This window comes from Pelmatolapia mariae, linkage group LG3_W, assembly GCF_036321145.2.
Source record: "Pelmatolapia mariae isolate MD_Pm_ZW linkage group LG3_W, Pm_UMD_F_2, whole genome shotgun sequence".
Taxonomy (NCBI): Eukaryota; Metazoa; Chordata; class Actinopteri; order Cichliformes; family Cichlidae; genus Pelmatolapia; species Pelmatolapia mariae.
In genome coordinates, this window is record NC_086229.1 from 87,829,679 (window position 1) to 87,844,374 (window position 14,696).

Genomic DNA, 14,696 nt, shown 5'->3' on the forward strand with positions numbered 1-14,696 from the left:
CACACACACACACACACACACACACACACACACACACACACACACACACACGTCAGTCAGAATACACATGTGCCAGAAATAAGGGGTCAGACAGGAGCAGCATCAGTCTCTGCTCTGTTTTGTTAAGAACGTAGAAAAATAATTTTGTACAATCAAGCTAGATCGACGGACGCTTTACCTCACGTACCCTAAAAAGAAAAAGTAGTGACAGTGAGATGAAGGGCTGCACATGACACCATGACTGAGTTCACAGCTGTTGCTTTGATTCTAACGTTTAAGACTTTTGGCATCGACTCCGTTTTAATAAATGAGTGCTGGGAGGCGTCGTTTGACTTCAGGAGCTCCTGCGATGCTCTTACTCTGTGGGAGAAAACCAAAAACCAAAAGTAGCAAACATGGAGCGATATGACTCGTTTAGATTTTGGGAAACGTGCATCGACAGGTACAGTGTCCTTTTCCCCGCGTCTTTAAAAATAATTCATGCATAGATCCCCCACTGAGAAAACCCTTTTATATACTTTCTCCTTTGTACACATTTTATATAGAACTATATATAATATCATTTCTCTATATCTATATTTTCAGAAAAATTCTTTCCACACAATAAAAAACAACAATGAAACAAATGCTTCAAACAAAACAACAAAAAAAGAGAAGATGAAAGAAGGAAAATCACGACTGAGGCCAGTTTGGCACTTTGTCATGAGAACATGACAGAACTCTGTTAGTTGACGGTAAATAGCGATACTCTATTTTTCTTCCGTTTTTCTTCTCCCTCGATGAGAAAGCAAACACAGCAGTACTTACTTGGCACCTAAAAATGCTGGTAGAATGAAAGATATCAGTGTTTTCATAGTTATATGTTTAGTGTACGCCTCCCCCCTCCAAACTGCTCAGCAGATCGGGAATTTTTAGAGAAGAGCAGGAGGGAGGCGTGTCACATGAGAGGAAGAGAGCAGTAATAAAACACGGATGTAGAAAAGAGAAGCATAATGTGCACATAACACACAGGAGATGGAAAAAGAGATGACGCCAACGTAAAAAAGAGAAAACAGCGAGGAGCGAGAGAGCATTCGTCCCTTTGACAAATGTTGGAGGTCTTGAGCCTGGAAACAGCAGACCGTCTTTGAAAACAGTATCTTTGAAAGATCTGAGTCACCCACCCCACCCCCATCCCAAACTGCTCATCTGCTGCTGTACACTTCAGTTGCACCTCCACATGCCACCAGTGGAGGGAGCTGCCAAGTTTTACAGCACATGACGCAGCAGGTGTAGTTGCTTTTGGAGAAAGAAGAGAATAAGAGGACAGAACGAAGGCCCACGTCTAGAGGCCTCCCTTCCAGAGCGGTAGCAGAGCCAGTGTTCCTGGTCCCTAGGTGGCGCTGTGTCGGGCCTGTCCCTACTATACCCTGGTGGTGGAGTGGGGGTGGGGCAGGGTGTTGTTGTGGCCGGTGGAGGGGAATGTGTTGAAGGCGTGAAGAGGCTGCATGCTGGTGATGGTGCTGGGGATCATGGTGATGGTGTTTGGCGTCATCAGCGGCACGTCGTCAGGGGCGCGGCGCAGCGCCAGGGTGTAGTCGGGAGGGCAGGCGGGCCGCAGGATGTCGTGGGGCCGCAGGGGCTCCATGTCGTGGTGAGCGTCGTGCTCCGAGTGCTTCATCTGCAGGGACATGATCTCCTCCTCCTGGCTGTGAGCCAGGTCGTTGGCGGGGCCGCCCCGCTGAGGGGACAGCCGGTGCCGGCGCATCTCGTGCCGCTTGTCCCGCTTGTAGTAAAGGGCGGCGAAGGCCAGGATGTTGAGGAAGAGGAGCGACGCTCCAACCGCAACTGTCACGCTCAGTTCGGTGGAGTAGTCGCGGGTGTCTCCGGGAAAGAGGTCCTGGGGCGGGCGCTCTGAGCCCTCGGGCTCAGGATCTGACGGGAAGGTAGGGTAAGGGTGACGAGTGGTTCGAGGAACGTTGTTTCTGGGCCTCATGGTGCCGGGGTCACGGCCTGCAGGGGAGCGCGTAGTGGTGGGAAAGAGCACGTCGTGCAGGCTGTGAAGATGAGGGACTAATTCCAGCCAAAAGGCCACTTTGTTAGCTCTGTAGTTGTCTCTGACACGAGGTTTCAAACCGATGTGAAGGTACTGCTTGTCCTTCGAGTTGAACTTGGTCCATATGACCTCCTCGAAGCGGTTGGGCTTGGTATGAATGAACTTGGTGTCCTGAGGGACGGGCAGGTTGGGGTCCCTGGTGGAGCATAAAGGTTAAACGTTTCAGTTCAAAGTTATATTCAGTCTCCATTATAAGTAACATGTGGCATCAATACACTGAATACAGACAGGGGGCCCATTCTCTGTGCAACCTTTAAACTATCTAAGACCAACCGGCTGCTCTGGGATCTGGATGCTTTTGGTGAACCAGTATGTTCAATTCTTCAAAGCCACACGGGAATTAAACTAGCAACCCAGATTCAAGTATTCAAGAGGACTAGAAGGCTATAAGCATTTTAATTACAGATTCACACTAAAACAAAAAAGATGACATTAAGCTAAATCAGCCGGCAAATTCAGCCCATAATAAGCAGCTGCTATTATTGCACCACTATCATACTTTACTGCAACAGTTCTATGGTAGCATCGCCTGTTAGAGTGTTAAAGCAAAGCACATGACAGCAGCAGAAACACTTTAGTGTAGGATTTCTACCACAATAAACAATTCAATAGATCAAATAATTTAATGTTTAATTAATTTAATTTAATGTAATTCATTTTGTAATTGTTTACAGCTAATCGCAAGAAACATTTCATTCTTAATATAGGTGCTAATAAATTACATATTTCAGTTTTTTCTTTGTACCTCTCTAGCACTGATCAGTCAGGGGACCTGAAGGGATCACGATCACCGCACCACAATTTCTCTGTTCTTGAAAGGCTCTTCATGTTACATCTGTGTTGATCATTTTTGACAGAGCCTATAGTTAAAGCTGGAGCGCACGACCCTAAATCAACCCACTGTCCTGCTGATATAGGCTCAGTGTGCAGTGGGAAACTTCCCATGATGCATTGACTTCATCATCCAACTGTGTTTATATGTCGCTGCTACATTTCATTAACTTTTGTTTCTTTCTCCTGTAATTTGATTGTTCTCGCTCTCTCTTTACCTCAGATTACAGATTGAATGATGTTTAATTTCTTTCAACTTCTTCAAAAAAATGTAAAATCTGAGATTATGTTTAATTTGGTTAAAGTGTTACAGAGACTGAGCCCTGAGCCACTTAAGTCCTGTTACGTGTTAACAGACTTAGATAAATTTACCTGAACTGTAAGAAAACGGAAACACTTTGGAAACACATTAAAGTCTACAGCTAAATCAACACCTTTGCTTGATAAGCCTGTAGTTCTGTCAGAGAACAAACAGTAACAGGTACAGTTTACACTGCTATGACATGAGGCCTACCCAGTCTTTGCGAAGTTAGTCCAGTAAGTCATGACCACAGCGCTCAGCATCACATCGTTCTTGGAGAAGTTGCACGGGAACAGGTCCGTGGCACCGATCATCGGTACGCCGAACACGTAAGGTATCTCGTCTCCGTGCGCGGCGTCGGCCCACTCGGGCCGCGTCTCGGTCTGGCAGTGGTGGTAGAACGTGTAAAAGTAAACTGGGGACTGAAACTCAGCATGGAGTTTGGCAGTGGCCACAGCTGGTGCCACCCACTGGTGGTCCGTAAACAGGGCCAACAGAGTCTTCCGCCGCATGTCGCCGTTGTCCCTGTCCGCCCAGTCTGTGTACATGAACTTAATGGTCTCCCTCAGGATGTCTTTGCCTGGTGAAGAAGCACAGGAGGGGAAGAAAGATAAAAGTGAAAAACTGCTAAGAGTAAAGTAACAGCAGTGCGAGAAATTTTTTTAAGAGATCGGTCTGATCGAAAGATATGAAACCAAAGCACACGTTGGTGAGATGAACCAAGAGCCAGGAAGCGAATGAAAAATCTAGAGAGGATAAAAAGTCTTTCAGATAACAGAAGGAGTGACAGGCAGTAGAGAGGAAGCATGACTGCATTATCCAAACATGTCTGTACTGTGACTGTGGTCCGGCTGTGAGGGGTTCGCAGGCCGATCTGTCAGAAACAACGACGCTGAGTGTTGCGACTTTCATCCATAAATAAAACCGCGGCCGGCTGAGTTGGTTGTGTTCCTGTGACGTGCCTCCAATAATCCATAATGAGTATGACTCATTATGGATTATGTTGTGCACCATTTATTTTAAGAACAAAACAAAACAAACTTTTGCGCTTTGAATCAAATTACAAATAGCGCATGCATTAACTGATGTGCCAAAAAAATGACGGTCAACAGAAAAGTTTGCCCACAAAACACTCACCCAACACCCCTGCTGCGAGCACAGAGATCAGGTAAATAGACTGTGACCACACCCCCATGCAATCACCTGAGATGCAGGTAAAGCTATACACCTGTGCCACCATAACAAACAAAGAAAACATAAACATTGACTTTGGCTCTTATAATACCGGCCCCTAATTATTATCTTTTAAATAATAATTACAAAATAATCAAGTCTTACATCTTTTGTCTGATCATAAAACATTTCAATTTCCCTGTTGTGCAACATTCATCAGTACTACTACTTGTGGTTCACCATCTGTGACGTTAATAACTCATAAGTAAAAAGAGTAGGTCGCTTAAAGATTATTCAATCAGTCCAATGTGTTAAATATTCTCTGCTTTCTGCAAAAGACAGACTTGATTTATAGGTCTGTTTAGGAATCCAGTCTTTGTCCTGATCCGAAGATGACGAACAAAGCCTTTTTTGTCCTGGATTGTCTCTTCAATTTTTCCAGTTATCCAGGAATTCCATGGTGCAGAATCATCAACAATGATCACAATGTCTCCTGGCATGAAGTTTTGTTTTGGGTCGCACCATTTCTGTCTTTGTTGCAGTTGTGGAAGATATTCTTTAATCCACCTTTTCCAGAATAAATCTGACATATATTGGACTTGTTTCCATCTGCGTTGAGCATATATGTCATCTTTCTGAAAACATCCTGGTGGTAGTGATGGTGCAGTCTAAAGAAGCAACAGGTGGTTTGGAGTAAGCGCTTCAAGGTCATTTGGATCTGTAGAAGCCTTTGTAATAGGACGAGCATTCAAAATAGCTTCAGCTTCACATAAAACACTTCTGAGACTCTCTTCATCAAGACTTTGTGCATTTAAGGTGGAATTAAGAATCTTTCTCACAGATCTTATAAGTCTTTCCCATACACCTCCATGATGTGAGCCAGCTGAGGGATGGAAAGTCCATTTAATGCCCTTTTGAAGAAGGGTATTGTGTATACGACGCTGGTTCCAATCTGCTATCATTTCCTTCAGCTCACGATGGGCTCCCACAAAGTTGGTGCTGTTGTCAGATCGCAGTTCTTTTATTTGACCACGTCTGGCAATAAAGCGACGAAGGGCATTAATAAAAGAGTCTGTGTCCAGTGATGATGCCATTTCAATATGAATGGCTCTTAAAGCTAAACATGTGAATATCACACCATAGCATTTTACAGTAGTCCTTCCACGTTTTACTAGAAATGGTCCAAAATAGTCCACTCCAACGTACGTGAATGGTGGTTCATCAGGAGTTACTCTGTGTAGGGGCAGGTCTGCCATTTGCTGTTGGCCTGCTGGGGCATTTACGCGCCGACACACAACGCATTTAGCCACAATTTTTCTTATAGGTACTGTGACACCTGGAATCCAGTATTTTTGACGCAGTTTAGATTACATGTGGTTACGACCTCCATGACCCACCGCTTCATGGACATGTTGAAGGATTAGGTTAGAAATGTGGAAGTCTTTGGCCAGAATAACAGGATGTTTTCTCTCTTCTGGCATTGCAGTTCCACTGAGTCGTCCACCAACTCTCAACACACCTTCTTCCAGGATGGGAGTAAGTTTATAAATGTGACTGGTTCTCTTAACATTCGATCCTTTTGTTAAACAGGAGATTTCATCAGCAAACTGCTTCCTTTGACAAAAGGAGATTATAGCCATTTCAGCGCTAATCAGCTCCTCAACTTTGAGACTGCTGGTGTCCAGACAGTGTCTCTTCGTTTGAAATTCAAGATTTTGTTCAGGATCGTGTTTAATGTGTAGTTTTCTTCTACTGTAATGCAGAAGCAGTTTTTTAACTCTCAGAATCCATGCCACTGCACGCTTCAGCCGTGTCCAGGATGAAAAATATTGAATGAAGTGAGAAACCGGATCCATTTCTTGTGACGTCTGAACACCATTCACTGTTGTCTTAATTTCTGCATCGTTTGATGAGATTTGTTTCACTTCATCAGGATTCTGAGGCCACTCCTCTCGTGGCAGTAGAAGAAATGGAGGTCCAGAGAGCCAAGTTTGTTTATTTTTCAAAAAGGATTGTACCGTTAAACCTCGAGAAGCCAAATCTGCTGGATTGTTATCTGTGTCCACATATCTCCATTGTTGAGCATTTGAAACTTTGACAATTTCAGAAACTCTGTTGGCGACGAAAGTGCGGAACCTTGTTGTTTTATTGTTGATATATTTTAGTACAGAGGTACTGTCAGTCCAAAATACTGAGTCCTTCAGTTCTACCTGCAGCTCCTTCTTCCATATTACATCCATTCTGCTTGCTAAGGTGGCAGCAGTTAACTCCATTCGAGGGATTGTAACTGGTTTTAAAGGAGCAACACGTGCCTTTCCCGTAATGAATGCACAGTGTGCCTGGTCTCGTTCATTCTTTAGTAACAAATAAGTTACTGTTCCATAGCTGTCCTCAGATGCATCTGCGAAATGATGTAACTGAGCAGATTTTACAGTTCCAAAACTGTTGGTCTTAAAACAACGATCAACCTTAAACTCCTCCAGCTTGTAGAGCTCTTGCATCCAAATAGTCCATTCCTGTATAAGTGCATTAGGTAATGCATCATCCCATCCAATCTTTTTTCAATACAGATTTTGCAGTATCTTCTTAGCATTTAAGATTACTGGTGCCAACATTCCTAGGGGGTCATAAACAGAGCTGACTACAGAAAGGATGCCACGTCTTGTCAAAGGTCGATCTCTCAGAGTGATTCTGAACTTGAAAACGTCAGACTCAACACACCATTGAACGCCCAAAACTCTTTCCACTGGAAGCTCATCACTGATCAAGTCTAGATCCTTTATTTTGTTTACTCTGTTACTTTCAGGTATTACAGCCAACACATTATGACTCTTACTTATCCACTTGTTCAGTGGAAAGCCTCCTTTCAAGCATATGGCACAGAGTTCATGATAGAGATCTATTGCATCCTCTTCTGTGGCTGCTGAGACGAGACAGTCGTCGACATAAAAGTTGTTGAAGATTGTATCCACGGCTTGAAGGCTAAACTGTTGTTTATGATCTTCAGCACATTTCCTTAGTGCACAACTGGGAGATGATGTTGCTCCAAACACATGTACTGTCATCCTATATTCAACCATGGCTTGAGTGTAATCTCCGTTGGGCCACCAAAGGAATCTCAACATATCGCGATCCTCCTCTGGCATTTTAACCTGGTGAAACATGGCTTTAATGTCTGCAGCAATGACAACAAGTTCTTTACGAAATCTTGTCAGAACTCCAATTAACGTGCTGGTCAAGTCTGGACCTTGTAAGAGCTTGCAATTTAGCGACACTCCTTGATATTTGGCTCCACAGTCAAACACCACTCTAAGGTTTTTCTTTTTGCGGATGCAGAACAGCATGGTGCGGCAAATACCATTTCCTGCCATCCGTCCGTTCTACGTTGTCCTCTGGTACCTTTTCTGCATAACCTTCAGAGATCATATCTGCCATAAAGCTGTTATAGTCCTGCAGAAAAGAAGAGTTCTTCATAAGTCTTTTCTTCAGATTCTGAAGGTGTTGTTCAGCAACACTTTTATTATCTGGCATGCAGACCTTTAAGTCTTTCAATGGGAGTCCAATATAATAATGACCATTATGTAGCTTTGCAGTATTGGAAACTTTATCCAAAAACTGTTGGTCTTCCTTAGAAGGTTCCTTCTCATCTCTGGCACACTCTGGAAAATCAGTTTTAAACTGCTGATTCCACAGCTCATCAAGTTTCACCACTGAAACTCTATTGACACTTATCTGTGGCTGATTGGGTGAGACTCAAACTGAAGCTCACAAAGGTCCATTTACTATCCAGCCAAGGACAGTTTTAACAGCATACGGTCCATCTCCAACACTTCTAATGACATCCAGTGGTTCCAGAGCCTTTGGCACATTCGAGCCAATTAGCAAATCAATTTCAGAGTCAATTTCTGGCAGATGTACAGACTTCAAATATGGCCACCAGAATATATTGTTCTGGTGAGGAATGTTTCCTTTATGCACAGGCATAGTGAACTGAGTATAAAGAATGGGAAGATCACAAAACTCATTCCCGTCTAGTCCAGCGACTTCTAAATCTGCAATAATATCCGTTTCAACAACTTTATTTTGTCCCATAGTTCTCAGCAGAATGTTGGATCTTCTTCCATGAATTTTCAATTTATTCATCAGCTTCACTGTGCAAAATGATGCAGTGCTGCCTGGGTCAAGAAATGCATAGGTGTACAATATTACATTTCCTTTCTTGGCCTTAACTTTCACAGGCACGATTGAAAGTTTGAATTCATCTTTACCGGCCCCAGTAAGAGCACTGGTCTGAATAGAGACTATGGCACGCTCTTGAGTTTGTTCCTTTGGTTCTTGTTCTTTACTCATTGTCTTTTGATAGATGTGTAACATTTGAGGATGCTTTAAACCACACGTCTTGCAACTGAGGCGCTTTTTGCAGTCTCTACTAATTTGTCCTTTACAAAGACATCCAAAACAGACTCCATTCTCTTTTAGAAAAGTGATTTTGTCTTTTTGCATTTTTCTTTCCAGCTCTTGACACTTTTCTAAGGTATGTTCACCTTTGCAAAACAAGCAACTCCTCATTTGTGTGGTTCTTTCCTTTTCCTTAACTTTCTTTTCTTTTTCAGATGCCATCACAGAGGTAGCAAAAGAACTTTCTCTGAATCTTGTGTGAGTTTGAGACTTAAGTTTTCTTGTGTCTCTGTTTGTCGTGCAGATATCCTTGATGTCCCCAAACACTGGGTCAGATGCGATCTTCACTTGTTTTTCAAAAAAATCCACAAGATCCTTAAATGTAGCTTGTCGATTACACTTCTCATGGAAATCACTGACTGCAGTTCTCCACTCATCTCTCTGCCTGTAGGGAAGTTTCTTTGTTATAGCTAACATGTTGGCAGGCATGTCAAGCTCCTGCATATAACTGAGATCTTCCATAGCATTGCAACAGCCTCTAAGGAATATTGTGTAAGCTTGAAGAGCTTTCGTGTCTTCTGCTTTTATTGAAGACCAAGCAAGAGCTTTGCTCACGTAAGCCGTGGCAAGTTTATGTTCATTACCAAAATGCTGCCGTAATAAACACTTTGCCTTTCTGAATCCTGCTTCTGAAGTCATGTGTAGGCAACTCCTTACATGTTCTCTTGGTTGACCCTTTGTGTATTGTTCCACATAATAAAGACAATCTCCAGGGTTTTTATTTCTGCTTTCAATGTTGTGTTCAAACGCTTTAATAAAAGTCTGGTACTGAAGTGGATCTCCATCAAAAACTGGGATCTCCTTTTTAGGTAATGAAGAAAGACTATGTTGTTGGATTAATAAAGCAGTGAGTTCATTTTGCTTACTCATGACAGATAAGATGTTACAGTCTTCTTCATGACTAGAAATTTGAGAAGGCACATATTTGTTTTCACGTGAATTTCTAATGTTTGACTGATATGTCAAGAGATCTTCAGAAAGAGTCTGAGGTTGTGTTGGAACTCTGCCTGTGGTTAAGAGAGATTGTGAGCCTGCAACATTATGCTCCTTAAAGATATGCACATGTTGCCTTTCATGTACAGGATTATCAGGACTAGTATTCAGCACTTGAGTTACTTTTTGTCCCTTTTCAAAATATGACTCCATACCATCTGATATTTTTCATAGTTTACTTTTAATACTGGATCCTTTTGAGCCTCCCAGTACTTTCATTTTTGCAACCGTGGCAGCTATATTTGTTTCCAGCTCCAGCTGCTCCCGCTGTCTCCTTAACTGTGCTTCATGTTCCTCCAAGGCGTGTTTATCCTTAAGCAGTTTTTGCCTTACAATCAGTGCAGCTGCTTCAGCTTCAGCCATTATTCGTGCTGATCTTGTACTTGAGGCTCTGGAGTTTGAGCTTGAAGAACTGATTTTACTCTTTTTGCTTCCTACGTTTGAAACACTGTCACCTGGCTGTATGTCATCTTTTATGTCTGAATTTGTTTTAACCTGCTTTGGAGATGTTAAGATGTTATGTTTATCGTTTGTGGAAGAAACCATCTCCTTTGATAAAACAGTCTCAGCAGAAACGGGCACATCTAAACTAACAGCAGTAGGCATATTCTCAGCTTCATTGCCTTTTTCCATAAAAGCTCGTCCAGCTTCAAGAAGCCACCGTTTCACATCTTCAATAAAATCATCATTACATTTTGTTATGCGTCCAAACCAATCAATATGAGCGTCTTGTTCATCTTTAGGAATCAATAAAATGAATGCATCATGAACTGCTTTAGCATTTTTATACAAATCATTCAATTTTTCCAAGTTAAGCTGCACAGCTTTTGCATTGTCATCCTTTTTCATCAATTCTTTAATATCGCGTGTTAACCCTTTAATCTTGTTAACATGGGACTTAAGCTCTTTCTGCAAAGTTTCCATTTTAAAAGCAAGTGCTTTAGCCGTCAGTTTTGCAGATTTTTTTTCTTCCAGTTCATGTTCGGCTTCTTTTATTTCACTCATCGTCACTTTTTCCACATGCATCAAAACAACATTATATTCCACAGCTTCAAAGATAGATCACAGCCAATACTTTTCGTCCGTGTAAACCAATGCGCAGCAGCGTCACAGGCTGTCAAAGCCAGAGCAGCGTCCTCCAGCTTGCCAAATCAAGCACGTGCACGCACACAACTCAGATTAAACCAATGTCCCCAATGGACAAGCGGTGACACTTACAAACTGTGTTCAAAACATCCAATAATACACAGAGTGAATCCGCGTGTCCTACCGCTTCTGAAGTGTCTGTTGCGCTGCGTTCCACCGTGCCAGTGTGACCGTGCCGTTTCCAATTACTCATTTGAGAACTGCGTCCGCCCATCTGAAAGCTCCGTGACTCCAAAACGTATATCCAAAAATCCTCTTCATTGTTTTCTGATGTATGCGATAAAAGAGGATTTCTGTTGACTAAATGTTGCGACTTTCATCCATAAATAAAGCCGCGGCCGGCTGAGTTGGTTGTGTTCCTGTGACGTGCCTCCAATAATCCATAATGAGTCATACTTGTACTTTGCGCATTTATTTTAAGAACAAAACAAAACAAACTTTTGCGCTTTGAATCAAATTACAAATAGCGCATGCATTAACTGATGTGCCAAAAAATGACGGTCAACAGAAAAGTTTGCCCACAAAACACTCACCCAACACCCCTGCTGCGAGCACAGAGATCAGGTAAATAGACTGTGACCACACCCCCATGCAATCACCTGAGATGCAGGTAAAGTTATACACCTGTGCCACCATAACAAACAAACAAAACATAAACATTGACTTTGGCTCTTACACTGAGATTGGGAGATGACTACCTGGGGGATGATAGTGTTAGAGTGAATTGTTAAATGTTTGTCATTTTTATGCTTACCATCCATTTCTACATTGTAAAGCAATTCCACAGTCCCCCTCCCCAGATTCTTGAGTTTTTGGGTGAGGGGCTGTAGGTTTGATTACAGACACATCCTATCTGGAAGGTCTGTTTGATGTAAGCTTCCTGCCCAGCAGGAGGTCTCTCACACACACACACACACACACACACACACAGTGCCTCGTCTTTGTAACCAAGGGGGGTTAAGAGGGGAGGTACGTGTTGTAAACTATTGTGTGAACTGTAACAGTTTGTCAATAAATAGCTGCAAGGGAAGCTGCTCTTTGACGGACTTTGGGCTGGAGACAGGTTAGGAGCGTGAGCTCCAAGAGCTGGTTCTTGACCAAAGGCCTCCCTTGCGCAAGTAATCGATCGAACACTGTTGCCTTGTTTTTCTTTCATGGGAATAAGTCCTGGATACAGCGGGGTCTGAGTTTAGACCCAATATTTATTTGGTCCTTCGAGCCGGAACCTAACACATCGCCTCCACCGCGAGGAGAGGGAGAGGACGCCACCGCAGTCTGCTAGCAGCCATCGTCTGGGACGATTGACGAAAGCCCTGGTACTTTGCTTTGTTCCAGGCCGGACAGTTTGCGCCTGAACTCCCCACGGGATGGATGGCGATTGACGGGAACCAGAGACTCTTCCCATGAACGGAAACAACACGAACAGTGAGTACAGAAGGCCTTAGAGAGCGGCTACGTGCCCGTGCGTTAAAGCAGGTACGTGAGTGCGCAAGCTGTGCGTGTAGACGCAAGCTACCTGGCTTCTCCGCCAGTGTTTTTGTTTTATCTTTTTGATTTATTTAAGGAGGTTTAAAGAGGTTTCTCCACCGAATAGAAGGAGGGTAAGGACGGTTTCTCCACCGAAAGGAGGATAGAGCTCTATAAAGATAAAAAAAGGTTCTCCGCAGTTAAGGGCGTTGAGTGTATGGTTTCTCCACCAATGGTAAGGAGGAAAGAGCTCGCCGCGGTAAGGGGGATTATGGGCCTAAAAAGAGTGTGAATGAGCGTATATGTGTGTGAGTGCCAGTAAAGTGAACGCAGCAGCACAGAAGGAAACCTAAGCGGTGTTAATGGAATTCGGTGACCTGTTGTGTACACGTAGCCTGGGTTTTGGTGTAAGTCGCGTTGCCAGTTGCAAACTTAAAAGAAGTCTGCCTTGAAAGAGAATGAAATACACTGCAAAGTTTTTTATTGGGCAGAACGTGTTGTGTGGATCATTGAAGAATGAAGTGAAATTGTGCGCTAAGCAGAAGTGAGTGTGAGCGTGTCTGACGTCACGGTGTGTGTGAAGGTATCCAGCTGGGGCAGACGTGATTCTGCAGGTCACCTGCCCAGTGGACAAAGAAATAACGTAGTTGTGTGGTGAATGATAGCACGAAGAGTGTTTGGTGTTTCTCAGCCTGAAAAAGCTGTAATGCTACTTTCTGTTTTGAAGGAAAGGACAGTTTAAAAAAACAGAGAGAGAGATGTGTGTTGTTTTAAGCAGTGATGAGATTAATGAAAATGTGATGAGAGAGGAACACAAAAACATACAGAAAATGCATCAACTATACTAACCCTACATGCATACACAATAAATGATACTCATGAAGACCAGACAGCATCTTAAGCATGAGATTCTGTTTGTCATCTTGTCCAAGTCACTAGTAAGATGAAAGTGATACATAGACTAGTGGACTGAATATTATAGGAGGACAGATGACTGCATCATAGAGGAAAACAGAATGCTGATGAGGGGTCTTACATGAGTGAGCTGAGTGAGCTGATTGTGAGTTTCTGGTGTGTGAAGAAGTTTTACCACGGCACACATTTGGTTACACGAGAAGAAACTTATTATGTGATGAGACAACAGGGTTATGCTGTATGTTGTGTGTGGCTGATTGGATGAATGTTTGAGATTAAACTGGCTGTTGATTTGTCTTTTGTTACTAAGTTGAGCCTGCCAAATGGGTTGTTACAATTTATCCCCCTGGCATGAAAAACACGTGTCATGACTTAACAAGGCCTTTCTTTCCTTTGCTTTCCTTTATTTTCTTTCCTTTCTTTTTATTTTGTTACTTTCATGGTGCACTGAAGGTTTCATTTGATGATCTCTGTTGAGCAGAGATGCACGATTAGAATAGAAGCGTTATACGACTCGTCGTCGAGAAAACTGTTGCGAAAGGGAGCTTCTCCAAAAATTAAAATGGGCTTGGGAGAAAGCCACTTATTTGGGACAATCAGAAAACAAGTCCCTGCCAAAAAAAGGATTCAGCGACGCAATCCGATTCTAAAGTTTTTCTTCTTTTTTTGAAATGACGTCATTGCTGGCAGTAGAAACTTATTGCGTCACGAGAGGTTCTGCTGTCAGCAAATAAAAAATGAGTGGAAAAACTGACTGACAAAAGCTGACAAGACTGACTGACTTAACACCATTGTGTGAAGTTAACCCCCACCTGACAAAGGTGTGGATGTATCTCTGTGTGTGTCTTCTGTTGCAGGAACAGAAGGAGACCACAGGAGGAAACTTGGGTCACACGACTATGTGAACTCTGCAAATTTAACCTTTTAGTTTAAATTTTCTGTGTCTGTGAATTCACCATGGGTGTGTCATTAACTACTTTGTGTTGCTCACAGAGATTACTGTGAGAAAGAGTGTATACATAACATTTATATTTCTTTTTACAGCAGATGGTTAATCATGTGATTTGATCATGTGATTTATAACAGGACACAACTTAATGATGTTTTTCTATCACAGGATTACTAAGATTTTGTGTGAAGAAAACTGTAGTTACAGGCTGTGTGTTGGTGATTAACTTACACTGTGTTGGAGAAAATATGAATGTTGCAGGGGAAAAATAAATACAGAGTTACACCGTGTTTGAAACCAGTGCTCTTTTTACAGAAGAGTGTTAACTTTATGACCTTTTTACAGCATCTCTGGAATCTGGATGGCCG

At 42.7% G+C, this 14,696-nt stretch overlaps 1 protein-coding gene across 1 annotated transcript in view; it reads right to left on the bottom strand.

Annotated features, from left to right (window-relative positions):
• Positions 1-219: 219 nt before the first annotated feature.
• LOC134624049 (neuroligin-2-like) overlaps positions 220-14,696 on the bottom strand; it is a 28,635-nt gene continuing 14,158 nt past the window's right edge. Inside the window, exons 4-5 of the mRNA XM_063469037.1 lie at positions 3,441-3,807; positions 220-2,231 (exon numbers count right to left, since the gene is read on the bottom strand). Of these exons, the coding sequence (XP_063325107.1) occupies positions 1,403-2,231; positions 3,441-3,807 (1,196 nt within the window). The 3' untranslated portion in view covers positions 220-1,402. The remainder of the gene's footprint in view (positions 2,232-3,440; positions 3,808-14,696) is intronic.